The sequence below is a fragment of the Salmo salar genome, chromosome 04, assembly GCF_965601325.2.
Source record: "Salmo salar chromosome 04, fSalSal1, whole genome shotgun sequence".
Lineage (NCBI taxonomy): Eukaryota > Metazoa > Chordata > Actinopteri > Salmoniformes > Salmonidae > Salmo > Salmo salar.
In genome coordinates this window covers 30013915-30027654 of record NC_138294.1, presented here as the reverse complement: position 1 = coordinate 30027654, position 13740 = coordinate 30013915, and the positions used below count along the sequence as shown (strand labels likewise).

At 40.9% G+C, this 13740-nt stretch overlaps 1 protein-coding gene across 1 annotated transcript in view; it reads left to right on the top strand.

Annotated features, from left to right (window-relative positions):
* The first annotated feature begins 733 nt into the window (after window positions 1–733).
* The window catches only part of LOC123742560 (uncharacterized), a 64468-nt gene continuing 51461 nt past the window's right edge, over window positions 734–13740 (top strand). Inside the window, exon 1 of the mRNA XM_045717628.2 lies at window positions 734–1084. Within this exon, the coding sequence (XP_045573584.2) occupies window positions 734–1084 (351 nt within the window). The remainder of the gene's footprint in view (window positions 1085–13740) is intronic.

Here is a 13740-nt window from a genome sequence, read left to right as displayed (position 1 = left end):
CTGGTATCATATTAATTGTTTTTCATTTTGTTGTTTTCCAGTCAAGGTTCGATTGAGGTAGACACTAACCTGATATTTAACAATGCCAGCTCAGTCCCTGAGTCCAGTGCAGTGGTTGCAACCTTGAAAGAGAATGTCTCAAGCAACAGCTCTAATTTCTCTCTCCCATTGAACACTACTTCTATCGTGGCAACAAGTACGACACCTTAATAATATTCTAAATTCTGAACTCTAAATTACTTAGTATTTCCCTGCATTCTCTCTACCTCATGTGTTTTAAATACCAAGTTATCATACAGCTGCACTTCTTTATATGTCTGCATTTTATCGTCCTAAGTTTGAGTATATTAAATTAATTATAGTTATCTGGTCTCTATATTACTTAACTGTTTAACATTATAAGAATATTATAACAACTGAAACAAATTCCTAGAAACGATTATTGATTGGACATTAAGTAATCTATTCTATCGTGTCATGTCACAATAAAATTCTGATAGTTAACAATGATCAGATGTTGTCAAAGCTGTGTGCAATGCTTATTGTTTATTTTTTCTTTAAGATCAACACATCTTCTGTTATACACACATAATGATATCTGATGATTTGCTGTCTTGCAGGAGTTGTTTCAACCTCAGCTCCAACTACTACTTCTACTCCAGATCCTCCAATATCAACACCATATATGGTCATAAACGCAACTTCGGCTCCCTCAAACAGGTCAACTACAAACATGATTGTCAATGCAACATCGGATCCTATGAACATGCCAACAACACACATAGTGCCCATAGCAGCCACCACCACCGCTGTTCCGGCAGCAGCCACCACCACCGCTGTTCCGGCAGCAGCCACCACCACCACTGTTCCGGCAGCAGCCACCACCACCGCTGTTCCGGCAGCAGCCACCACCATCGCTGTTCCGGCAGCAGCCACCACCACTGCTGTCTTATCAACTGACCCTCCATCTTCTAGTGAAGGAACCCTGATTTTTCGGTTCAGTCTCAATCAGGCATTCACCGTGGATCTTGCCAACCAGTCCTCTTCAGCATTCAAGGCTCTGGCTGGCAAAGTGGTCTCGGAGGTAAGTATCTAGATCCCTTTTCATCAATACACACCACACCAAAGAGACTGGATATGAGTGGGCATCCTATTGTTAGGTAGAAAAAAATATTATTCAGTACAAAGATGTCGTACTCTGGGACATCCCCATTGAGAACAATGTCCAGACTTTTTTTACGGTACTTTTAGTGGACATGAACCCTTGTGCCTGCCTATAAATCCTTGTGCCTACCTAACTGCTGTTATGGGCAACAGAGAGTGCAATGTGCACAACATGGGAAACATTTACAGTTTTGCATGTCAGTTATCAAGTCATTAAGATATACAACTTTGAAATGCAGAAATGCAGCCAGTGTGATGCATTTTGCATCATATGAAGCAAACGCAGCATCTTATGATGCAAAATGGATCATACCTGCTGTGTTTCTGTATTTTGAAGGTTAAATATCTTGAAAATGTGATTGCTGACATGCAAACATTTTTGGGATTATATCAACAATGGACTAATGAAACAAATACCAAAAGACAGTTTTTGAGTGGCGTTTTCCTAACTTTGAAATTTGAAGTTGTATAGCATGTCAGCATTTATGTATAGCATAACACCTTTTCCATTAATGGTTAAGGTTTTTGATAGGGTTAAAACAGTACATTTAGGCATTCATTCCAAAAGGTTAAGTTAACGGTTAATGTTTGGGATAGATTTGAAACAAAAACATAAAAAACTAGTGCCTACAACTGATATTGAACATGCAACCTTTGAATCCGTTGTTATGGGATTATGGGATTTCCCGATGTCTTTACGACATGGACAGGCATCCAATTCAAGGTCAATTTTGAGCAATCTGTCTGGGCTTTGTTCTATGACATCAAAGCGTTATTTATTATAATCCTCAACATCTCATTTTTCAGAACACATCAAGTCCTCTTGATTTACACCATTCCCCTTTCTCAGACAAAAAAAACAGCTAAAGTATCCCAATTAGGAGGAGGGTCTGGGGCACCTTCTTGTAGCGCTTGGTGTTTTGACTCTGTGAGTTCTGGCCCTGTTTTAATTTTCATGCGAATTATGTTAAGCTTTGGTAATCATATTGTAATCTTTCAATGCAGGTGAACAAGATTTTTGCTAAAACCCCAAGCTTCCTTCGTTCCATTGTCAACTCATTCAAGTAAGTATGAATTCTCATTACCGACTTAAAAACTTTGATGATGACAGTGATGATAATGATTTCTGTGGGTTGTCTATTTTCTTTCCTAGGAAAGGATCTGTAGTTACCAACATGACTCTCGTGTTCAGAAACAAATCTTCAGTTCCCAGCGCATTCAGCGCACAGGCAACTTTCACCATCAGTAATACCTCCCTGAACTTCATATCGGACAGCGTCAGTGTTGGTATGTATTAATCGTCACCATACAACTACACATCTGTAAGAGCAAAGTCAACATTTGAACAGAAACATGAAAAGACAATCCACTTTCATCATTCACTGAACCATATCTCTATTTTTCCTACTTTTTCCAGAGTCATCAGTCAATTCAGGAAGTGCTCCCCGACCCACTGCCTTCTGTCTGGTTGCCTTGCCTCTCACTTTGGCACTGCTAATGGTCCAGTTGCTGGCTAACTAATAGCCTGTGTCATAGCTCCTGTGGCATTGGTTTCACCAATGAACGGTTTTCCAGCTCTCATAGAGACAGCCTTAAGATTAAGGACCTGCTTTGGCAGAAGAATGCACAATGGATTGTGCCTGTGTTAATTGGCAAAATAGATATGTATTTCATGTACATTCCCGCAAATACATACACAAACAAAAACACACCTAATTGTACTTTTTGATGTGAAGTATGATATTTGTGACAATCCTTAAGAATTCATATACTTTTTTTTCTGCTTATGAATATTAAATGCATATTCCTTTTCTTTGAAGTGACTGTATTTATACTTAACCATATAGGCTCTCAAAGACATTACTTATTTATTTGCATCTTGTACACAGCAGCTTGCACTTGTTTTATCTGTTAGATTAATATGGATAATAACTGAAAGATTAGAAAACCTTTCCTTCAACATGTGACATCCAAATCCTATTGTATACTTTTTTATTGTGTTATTTGATCATAGTTGCATTTTTAATTATTAACTGATTGGTACTACTTTATATCTGTATTTAAATTCACCAAGACAAAATACCAATTACCTTTATTACATTTACTTTGAGTTATTTTGGGAATATCACTGAAGTGTGTCAAAGGGGCCGAGGAACTAATGCTGACCACTGCACTGTTTTTAAAACATTGTAACGTCTTATCTTGTTAATATTCAATCCAGTATGTAAAACACGTAGAAGTACATTTTCTTCATTACTGTTTTAATATAATTCTATTTTGGGTTATGTAATTGGGTTGAATAATTTATCCATAAAACATTTACAGTATGAGTTACCATGTGAGTAACAATTTACAAACCTGCACCCCAAATTATGTTTATAAACAGTAATCTTATATTTACACTGAACAAAAATATAAACACAACATGTGAAGTGTTAGTCCCAAGCTTATTTTTCTCAAATATTGTGCACAAATTTGTTTACATCCCTGTTAGTGAGAATTTCTCTTTTGCCAAGATAATCCACCCCCCATAACAGGTGTGGCATATGAACACTTTACACGTTGCATTTATACATTTGTTCAGTATACCTGTCCATCTATCTATGTATCTTTCTATCTATCATTAAATAAACTTTTTGAATGAAACATTGAATAATTGTTTTTTCTTTGAGAAACTAGTGTTCCAATTTCTAAACACAGTAGAAAATGGTGACTTGCACTCAACATTGAAAAATACCAGTTCATATTCTGAGCGAAACCCTGACCAAGGAGGTCCTGCTCCTCCTCTCAATGGCAGACGCAGGAGGGATGACGCTTACTTCCATCCACCCCCGTCTGACCAACACTCTACAACTAGCGTCTCGTCGGCTTCCAGTGGTAGTTTTTTCGGGGTAAGAAGAAGCGACTATCAGAGGCAGAGGAGACCGTTCACACGGTCCCAGAACCCACGGGACTGATTGTCTTTCATTTTTCAAGCAAGATATTTAGCCCTGCTCATGTCTCTTTGATTAATAAAGCGTTATCTTTGTGCCTACAACCCAGTGCAACGATTTTGATGTTAAGGTAGACATGTTTAAGTTTTTTTAGAAACATCCGTTTTAGGGAATACTTTAGCTCCCGTAATCGTGATGTTTCTATTGAACCAGTAGGTTTCTCACCTGTACATACTCCGACTCCTTTTAGAAGTAAGAGTTATTTTGTACCTCCAGCCAATCGCAATCACTCTATTGAGACAAATTGCAGACTCGTTGAAAAAGATGTTGTTCATCTCCTTAAGAACAAACAGGAGTCCAAATCTTTCCATAATTTACCTAAGGATGAAAAACAAGCTTTGCTTGATTTACAATCTGATACGTCAGTCCTTATTCGTCCTGCTGATAAGGGTGGGTCGGTGGTATTCATGGTGGACAGCTTATGTAAATGAGTGTCATAGACAGCTGCTTGACAACACCTTTTACAAGAAACTCAGAAGTGACCCTACTTCCCAATTTCAGAATATTATCTTTTCTGTCCTAGATGGGTATTTAAGTTCTGGTCAGATAACCAAAAAAGAACATGACTTTTTGGATATTCAACACCCTAAAATTGCCACTTTCTATACTTTGCCAAAATTACACAAGAATGTTACAAAACCTACAGGGCGCCCTATTGTACCGGGCAGTGACGCCGTAACGGCCCCTCTATCTACTTTTGTTGATTTTTTTATTAGACCACTCACAGAACAGCTCCCCTCCTTTGTAAAGGACACCAGCGGTATGATCTCTATCATTGAATCTCTCAATCCTCTCCCTGAGAATACCTTGTTAGTTACTTTTGATGTTGAGTCGTTATACACTAATATTCCACACGAGGGTGGTATTGAAGCTATGGAACATTTTCTTCTGCAACGTGACCCTAATGAACTACCTTCCAGTGCCTGCATTATAACATTGGCTGAAATAGTGCTCACACATAACTATTTCATGTTTCTAAATGATTTGTTTATTCAAACGAAGGGTACTGCTATGGGATCCCCCATGGATCCTAACTATGCTAATTTGTATGTGGGTTACATGGAGAAACAGTCTATTTTCAATCATCTCAAAAATGTTTTCTTGCCTAACATCATTATTTGGAAACGGTATATTGATGACATTTTTGTTCTATGGAGGGGTGATGCAGAACTGCTCCAGGCATTCCATGCTTTTCTTAACTCTTGTTCTGAACATTTGAGATTTACTATGCAATCTGATACACGTCAAATCAGTTTTCTTGATCTTCTGATCTTGTGTGAAAATAATGTTCTATACACTGATCTTTACAGGAAACCTACTGATCGTAACAGTTTGTTGAGGGCTGACAGTTGTCACCCACTTCCCTTGAAAAATAGTTTGCCATATAGCCAATTCTGTCGAATCAAAAGAATTTGCCCAAAAAATCTGATTTCGACAGAAATATGGCTGAGACGCAAAGAAAATGATCAGATTAATATTGCCATTGATACAATTCAAAACAAAACGAGACATGACCTTTTTCAAGGTCAGTCTCACAAAAAGACGCATTCTTGCGTTCTAACTACCCGCTATTCAAAGTGCTCTGAACAAATTAAGGGAATCGTTCACAAACATTGGCACATTCTATAATAGATAACCGCCGCTGGAGGATCTGGGCTGCAGGCCGCCGCTGGAAGCCCTGGGCTGCAGACCGCCGCTGGAGGCCCTGGGCTGCAGACCGCCGCTGGAGGCCCCTGGCTGTGAGGCGTCGCTGGAGGTCCCGGGCTGAGAGGCGTCACTGGAGGCCCCGGGCTGAGAGGCGTCGCTGGAGGCCCCAGGCTGAGAGGCGTCACTGGAGGCCCCAGGCTGAGAGACGTTGCTGGACGCCCCGGGCTGAGAGGTGTTGCTGGACGCCCCGGGCTGAGAGGCGTCGCTGGAGGCCCGGGACTGGAGAGCGTCGCTGGAGGCCCGGGACTGGAGAGCGTCGCTGGAGGCCCCGGACTGGAGAGCGTCGCTGGAGGCCCCTGGCTGTGAGGCGTCACTGGAGGTCCCGGGCTGAGAGGCGTCACTGGAGGCCCCGGGCTGAGAGGCGTCGCTGGAGGCCCGGGACTGGAGAGCGTCGCTGGAGGCCCGGGACTGGAGAGCGTCGCTGACACAGGCATCCTTCCTAACTAATCTGTTGGAGAGGAAGGAAACCGCTCAGGGATTTCACCATGAGGCCAATAGTGACATTAGAAAAGTTACAGTGTTTAAAATGGCTGTGATAGGAGAAAAACTGAGGATGGATCAACAACATTGCAGTTACTCCACAATACTAACCTAATTGACAGAGTGAAAAGAAAGAAGTCTGTACAGAATAATTGTTTTCCAAAACATGCATCCTGTTAACAACAAGGCACTAAATTACTACTGCAAAAAATGTGGGAAAGCAATTCACTTTTTGTCCTGAATACAAAGTGTTATGTTTAGGGCAAATCCAATGCAACACATTATCAAGTACCACTCTCCATATTTTGAAGCATAGTGGTGGCTGCACCATGTTATGGGTATTTGTTGTTTAACTAGGCAAGTCAGTTAAGAACAAGCTCTTATTTACAGTGACGGCCTAGGAACAGTTGGTTTTTCAGAATTACATATTTATACTTTGTCAGCTCGGTTTGTCAGGCTGATTGAGGTAGTATGTACATGTAGATATGGTTAAAGTGACTATGCATATATGATGAACAGAGAGTAGCAGTAGTGTAAAAGAGGGGTTGGCGGGTGGTGGGTGGTGGGTGGGACACAATGCAGATAGCCAATGTGCGGGAGCACTGGTTGGTCGGCCCAATTGAGGTAGTATACACACGAATGTATAGTTAAAGTGACTATGCATAAATGATAAACAGAGAGTAGCAGCAGAGTATAAAGAGGGTTGGGGTGGTTGGGAGGGGGCACCAAATGCAAATAGTCCGGGTAGCCATTTGATTACCTGTTCAGGAGTCTTATGGCTTGGGGATAAAAACTGTTGATAAGCCTTTTTGTCCTAGACTTGGCACCCCGGTACCGCTTGTCATTCGGTAGTAGAGAGTACAGTCTATAACTGGGGTGGCTGGGGTCTTTGACAATTTTTAAGGCCTTTGACACCGCCTAGTGTAGAGGTCCTGGATGGCAGGCAGCTTAGCCCCAGGGATGTACTGGGCCGTACGCACTACCCTCTGTAGTGCCTTGCGATCAGAGGCCGAGCAATTGCCGTACCAGGCAGTGATGCAACCAGTCAGGATGCTCTCGATGTCGCAGCTGTAGAACCTTTTGAGGATCTCAGGACCCATGCCAAATCTTTTTAGTTTCCTACTATCTCCTGGTCGCTGAGCCTAGCCTATTATCTCCTGGTCGCTGAGCCTAGCCTTCTATCTCCTGGTCACTGATCCTAGACTAGCCTACTAGCTCCTGGTCGCTGAGCCAGTGAGATGTTGCCAAGCCTATTGTGATTATTACTGTTACATCAGGGCATTATGTTCTAGTCTCATAGCCTATTAATTATAGGCCTATGATTTATTATGTGTGGGTCTATTTGAGTCAAATGTTAAATGCAAGAGTCATGGATTTACATAGGCCTAAAAGGCTATTTGGTCTGTAATGCAAAATCAAATGTTACATGGTTTGTTGTGTGTGAGATCGATTACAGTAGGGTATTGGGTAAGCTATGATTTTATGATAATTTTATGATGATTTGAGTGCCCATCAAGGGATTTCTGCCTATGCCACTAGCCCCAAGTGTAATGATCTGAGAGGATTGAAGAAGTAAAATCAGGTTCGGGAAGATGCTAAAGGCAGAACAGAGACACTGCCAGCCAGAAATTATTGGAACCACAACTATGTACCTACCACCATAGCTTACCTTGAGAGGAATGCAGACAGAAATACCAGATCAATGTTAAATAATTCAGGTCTTAAAACATTGAGGTTGGACTGTAAAGTTTTATTATACCTATAAACTGAACAGTTGAAAGTGTTTTTTATATTATTATGTATCGGTTTTCTGTTTGACTGTCATAATTTCCAACATGTTATGATTAGAAACCGTCAAAATGCTGACATCTTGGCATTTTATCTTTATGTAACCTATAAACTGGCATATGGGTCTGTAGTTCTATTTCATATAAGGGCTTTGCTCTTCAGTTGTACATCACATCAATGGACATATCAGCTATATGTCAAATATCAGTCGTATTTTAAATACGTCAGTTACCTATGTAACATACATTTCAACCAGTTTTTCTCACTGATGTCTACATACTATCATGTACAGTATCTATTCATATAATATTGTAATTTAAAAGCTACAATCTGTAATTCAAACAACATAAAAACGGCAGCCCCACCACTTTTTGGTTAACAGCTGAGCGATGCGGATAAAGACATGAAATCACTGTCAAATTCATACACAGAACTTTGAAGGAAAGGACCGACCATCCATGGGATCAGAATTATGCTATAAAGCTATACAGTGTTTGTTTTCAGACTAAAACAAGCCTACTTGGGTTTTGTTGGGCTAAGACAGTTGAACTGCGCTCATGAGGCATTTATAAGTTATATTCATCAGAACTCGATGACTATATTAATAAAATACTCTGATACTATATAGATAAATACATTTTTAAAAATCGATGTGCAAACCACTTTAAGGAAAGATGCATACAATCAAAGTGAAAGGTGATGACATGGACACGTGTAAAACAGGATTTATTGGTCTCGGTTCATTGAGTGCATTTTAAAGGGATAGGTCTGGAAGTTTCTGAGAAGTCATATGTATTACGAGAAATGATTAAGTTGTCAGATTGCACCAGGTGTGTTCCAAATGATCCAAGACGATAAAGCTAAGTCATGAAAAAACCCTAACACAACATTGATGAATACATGCTCAAGTATTCAGTTAATCACTGGTTACGTCATCTCACATTTCATTTTAGATGCTGAATATAGATATAGATGTATATTGATAATAATATATTTTCGACAACTATTTGTCTAACTGAGTAAAGAAAAGATTAGTCTTCATTATTTGTTGACATACTTACAGGTCAGTAGTGTCCGATCTTAAGTGTGTGTACACAACACTGGTGGTGTTTTCTCTACGGGTTCTATCTAATCTAACTCAACAGTACACCCCTTGTAGTTGCTCGTAGTTCTTTGCAGAGGCCTACTGAGCACTTGGAGGTGGAATTGTACACACTTGAATGCTGATTTATTCATTTAAAGCTTAATATCTAAAGATATAAGAACTCGCTGTTAATTATCTATGCATAGTCACTTCACCCCTACCTAGATGAACAAATTACCTCAACTAACCTGTACCTCCGCACATTGACTCGGTACAGGTACCCCCTATATATAGCCTTGTCATTGTTATTTTATTGTGTTATTTTTTTTATGATACTTTAGTTTATTTGATAATTTTTTTCTTAACTCTTTCTTGAACTGTGCTGTTAAGGGCTTGTAAGTAAGCATTTCACGGTAAGGTCTACACATGTTGTATTTGGCGCATGTGACAAATAAAGATTGATTTGATTAAATATGTATGTATTCGGATACAGTATAATATATGATGCAGATAATATAGTACAGACAGAACATCTATTTACAGTTCCTAGATTGGGATTTTTCACTGATCTACACAACCTACTCCACATTTAAGTGAAAGACATTGTCCTGATCCAGACAATTTTGTCTATTTCCTTCTCAGCGAGGGAGAAGACTTGGCATATGGTTTCAGGTTACAGAAATTCCCACCATGAGACGTCATAGTTTCGTGCTGTTATGCATATACAGTATCACCGCCAATAATAGCTCAACCAACAGCATCTGTAGTTCCATTGTGTTTACACCTTTTGAATATTTGGAACGCACGAGACTCCACTTTGCCAATAAACTGGTGTAAATAGCCCTAGTAATCTGACCGATCATCTCAGTACATGAGATCTTTTGAAAGACAACCGTGTGTTGCCCTGAAGTCACAAAGTGCACATTCCCCAACAAACCTCCCACTGAGTGACAGAAAGACCAGGTTAGGTAGGGCTGTCTGAAAGGGACAGAGAGGACCCAAGAACAAAAGCAGTCACTCATCACAGGTGGCAGTCAATAGACACTTGAGTCCAAAATTAGATTTATTTTCATTTAACTGCACATTCTTGTCTTATGCCTCAACACCTAAACATTAATAAAAATGAATGAAAGATAAGCATAAATACCACATTTATGCTGACTTTTTCATGTATACTGTACATAGAGATGTATTGGTCATGGAAATTTGGTTAAAAGTAATGGAGAAGTCATATAAAATTTATGAAATTCCATCTCTCAAAATGTGTATGAATTCTGATCTATATACTGTTTTTACTTATATTTTTCTGAGAAAGTAATGCATCTGCATCCAGAGGTGTAGACCTTGAGGGAGACTTGCTGCCAGATTGACACATTTTCAACCCCACCAGAAATGCTTGTCAAGGAAAAATATTAAGTGTTAATTCCTTAGATTTTGTTCTAATTCATTCTTTACCGTCTTGTTTTTTTACATCGTATTTGTAAATTACAGTATTTCAATAGCTTTTATTGGTTTAAATGTAACTTATTTATTTTGTTACAGTTACCACACACCAAGAAGTACCACAGGAACATATAGTCCCAGTCAAAACAGCTGTGGTGAAGCTATTTACGTCATTTAGCAGACACTCTTATCCAGAGCGACTTACAAATTGGTGCATTCACCTTATAATATCCAGTGGAACAACCACTTTACAATAGTGCATCTAAATCTTTTAACCTGTTGGGGCTAGGGGGTAGTATTTGCACGGCTGGATAAAAAAATGTACCCGATTTAATCTGGTTACTAATCCTACCCAGTAACTAGAATATGCATATACTTATTATATATGGATAGAAAACACCCTAAAGTTTCTAAAACTGTTTGAATGGTGTCTGTGAGTATAACAGAACTCATTTGGCAGGCAAAACCCTGAGACATTTTCTGACAGGAAGTGGATACCTGATGTGTTGTATTACCTTTAAACCTATGCCATTGAAAAACACAGGGGCTGAGGAATATTTTGGCACTTCCTATTGCTTCCACTAGATGTCACCAGCCTTTACAAAGTGTTTTGAGTCTTCTGGAGGGAGATCTGACCGAACAAGAGCCATGGAACGATGATGGCCCATTAGACACCTGGCGCGCGAGTTCATGTTGGGTACCCTCGTTCCAATACGTTATAAAAGAGAATGCATTCGTCCACCTTGAATATTATTCATGTTCTGGTTAAAAAAGGCCCTAATGATTTATGCTATACAACGTTTGACATGTTTGAACGAACGTAAATATATTTTTTCCCCTCGTTCATGAAGTGAAGTCCGGCGGGCTTAGATCATGTGCTAACAAGACGGAGATTTTTGGACATAAATGATGAGCTTTTTTGAACAAAACTACATTCGTTATGGACCTGTGATACCTGGAAGTGACATCTGATGAAGAGAATCAAAGGTAATGGATTATTTACATAGTATTTTCGATTTTAGATCTCCCCAACATGGCGGCTAGTCTGTATCGCAACGCGTATTTTTCTGGGCGCAGTGCTCAGATTATTGCAAAGTGTGATTTCCCAGTAAGGTTATTTTTAAATCTGGCAAGTTGATTGCGTTCAAGAGATGTAAATCTATAATTCTTTAAATGACAATATAATATTTTACCAATGTTTTCTAATTTTAATTATTTAATTTGTGGTGCTGACTTGAATGCCGGTTATTGGAGGGAAACGATTTCCTGAACATCAACGCCACAGTAAAACGCTGTTTTTGGATATAAATATGAACTTGATAGAACTAAAAATGCATGCATTGTCTAACACAATGTCCTAGGAGTGTCATCTGTTGGAGATTGTAAAAGGTTAGTGCATAATTTAGCTGATTTATGGTTTTGGTGACGCCTGTCTTTGAATTGGCACAACATTACACACAACTCTTGTAAATGTACTGTCCTAACATACTCTAAATTTATGCTTTCGCCGTAAAACCTTTTTGAAATCGTAAAACGTGGTTAGATTAAGGAGATGTTTATCTTTCAAAGGGTGTAAAATAGTTGTATGTTTGAAAAATGTGAATTTTGACATTTATTTGGATTCAAATTTGCCGCTCTTGAAATGCACCTGCTGTTGATGGAGTGCACCACGGGTGGGACGCTTGCGTCCCACCTAGCCCATAGAGGTTAAGGGGGGGTTAGAAGGATTACTTTATCCTATCCCAGGTATTCCTTAAAGAGGTGGGGTTTCAGGTGTCTCCGGAAGGTGGTGATTGACTCCGCTGTCCTGGCGTAGTGAGGGAGCTTGTTCCACCATTGGGGTGCCAGAGCAGCGAACAGTTTTGACTGGGCTGAGCGGGAACTGTGCTTCCTCAGAGGTAGGGAGGCGAGCAGGCCAGAGGTGGATGAACGCTGTGCCCTTGTTTGGGTGTAGGGGCTGATCAGAGCCTGAAGGTACGGAGGTGCCGTTCCCCTCACAGCTCCATAGGCAAGCACCATGGTCTTGTAGCGGATGCGAGCTTCGACTGGAAGCCAGTGGAGAGAGCGGAGGAGCGGGGTGACGTGAGAGAACTTGGGAAGGTTGAACACCAGACGGGCTGTGGCGTTCTGGATGAGTTGTAGGGGTTTAATGGGGAGCCCAGCCAACAACGAGTTGCAGTAATCCAGACGGGAGATGACAAGTGCCTGGATTAGGACCTGCGCCACTTCCTGTGTGAGGCAGGGTCGTACTCTGCGAATGTTGTAGAGCATGAACCTACAGGATCGGGTCACCGCCTTGATGTTAGTGGAGAACAACAGGGTGTTGTCCAGGGTCACGCCGAGGCTCTTAGCACTCTGGGTGGAGGACACAAGGGAGTTGTCAACCGTGATGGCGAGATCATGGTTCAGCTTGAGGTGGTGATCCGTCATCCACACTGATATGTCTGCCAGACATGCAGAGATGCGATTCGCCACCTGGTTGTCAGAAGGGGGAAAGGAGAAGATTAATTGTGTGTCATCTGCATAGCAATGATATGAGAGACCATGTGAGGATATGACAGAGCCAAGTGACTTGGTGTATAGCGAGAATAGGAGAGGGCCTAGAACAGAGCCCTGGGGGACACCAGTGGTGAGAGCACGTGGTGCGGAGACAGATTCTCGCCACGCCACCTGGTAGGAGCGACCTGTCAGGTAGGACGCAATCCAAGCGTGGGCCCCGCCGGAGATGCCCAGCTTGGAGAGGGTGGAGAGGAGGATCTGATGGTTCACAGTATCAAAGGCAGCAGATAGGTCTAGAAGGATGAGAGCAGAGGAGAGAGAGTTAGCTTTAGCAGTGCGGAGAGCCTCCGTGACACAGAGAAGAGCAGTCTCAGTTGAATGCCCAGTCTTGAAACCTGACTGATTAGGATCAAGAAGGTCATTCTGAGAGAGATAGCAAGAGAGCTGGCCAAGGACGACACGTTCAAGAGTTTTGGAGAGAAAGGAAAGAAGGGATACTGGTCTGTAGTTGTTGACATCGGAGGGATCGAGTGTAGGTTTTTTCAGAAGGGGTGCAACTCTCGCTCTCTTGAAGACGGAAGG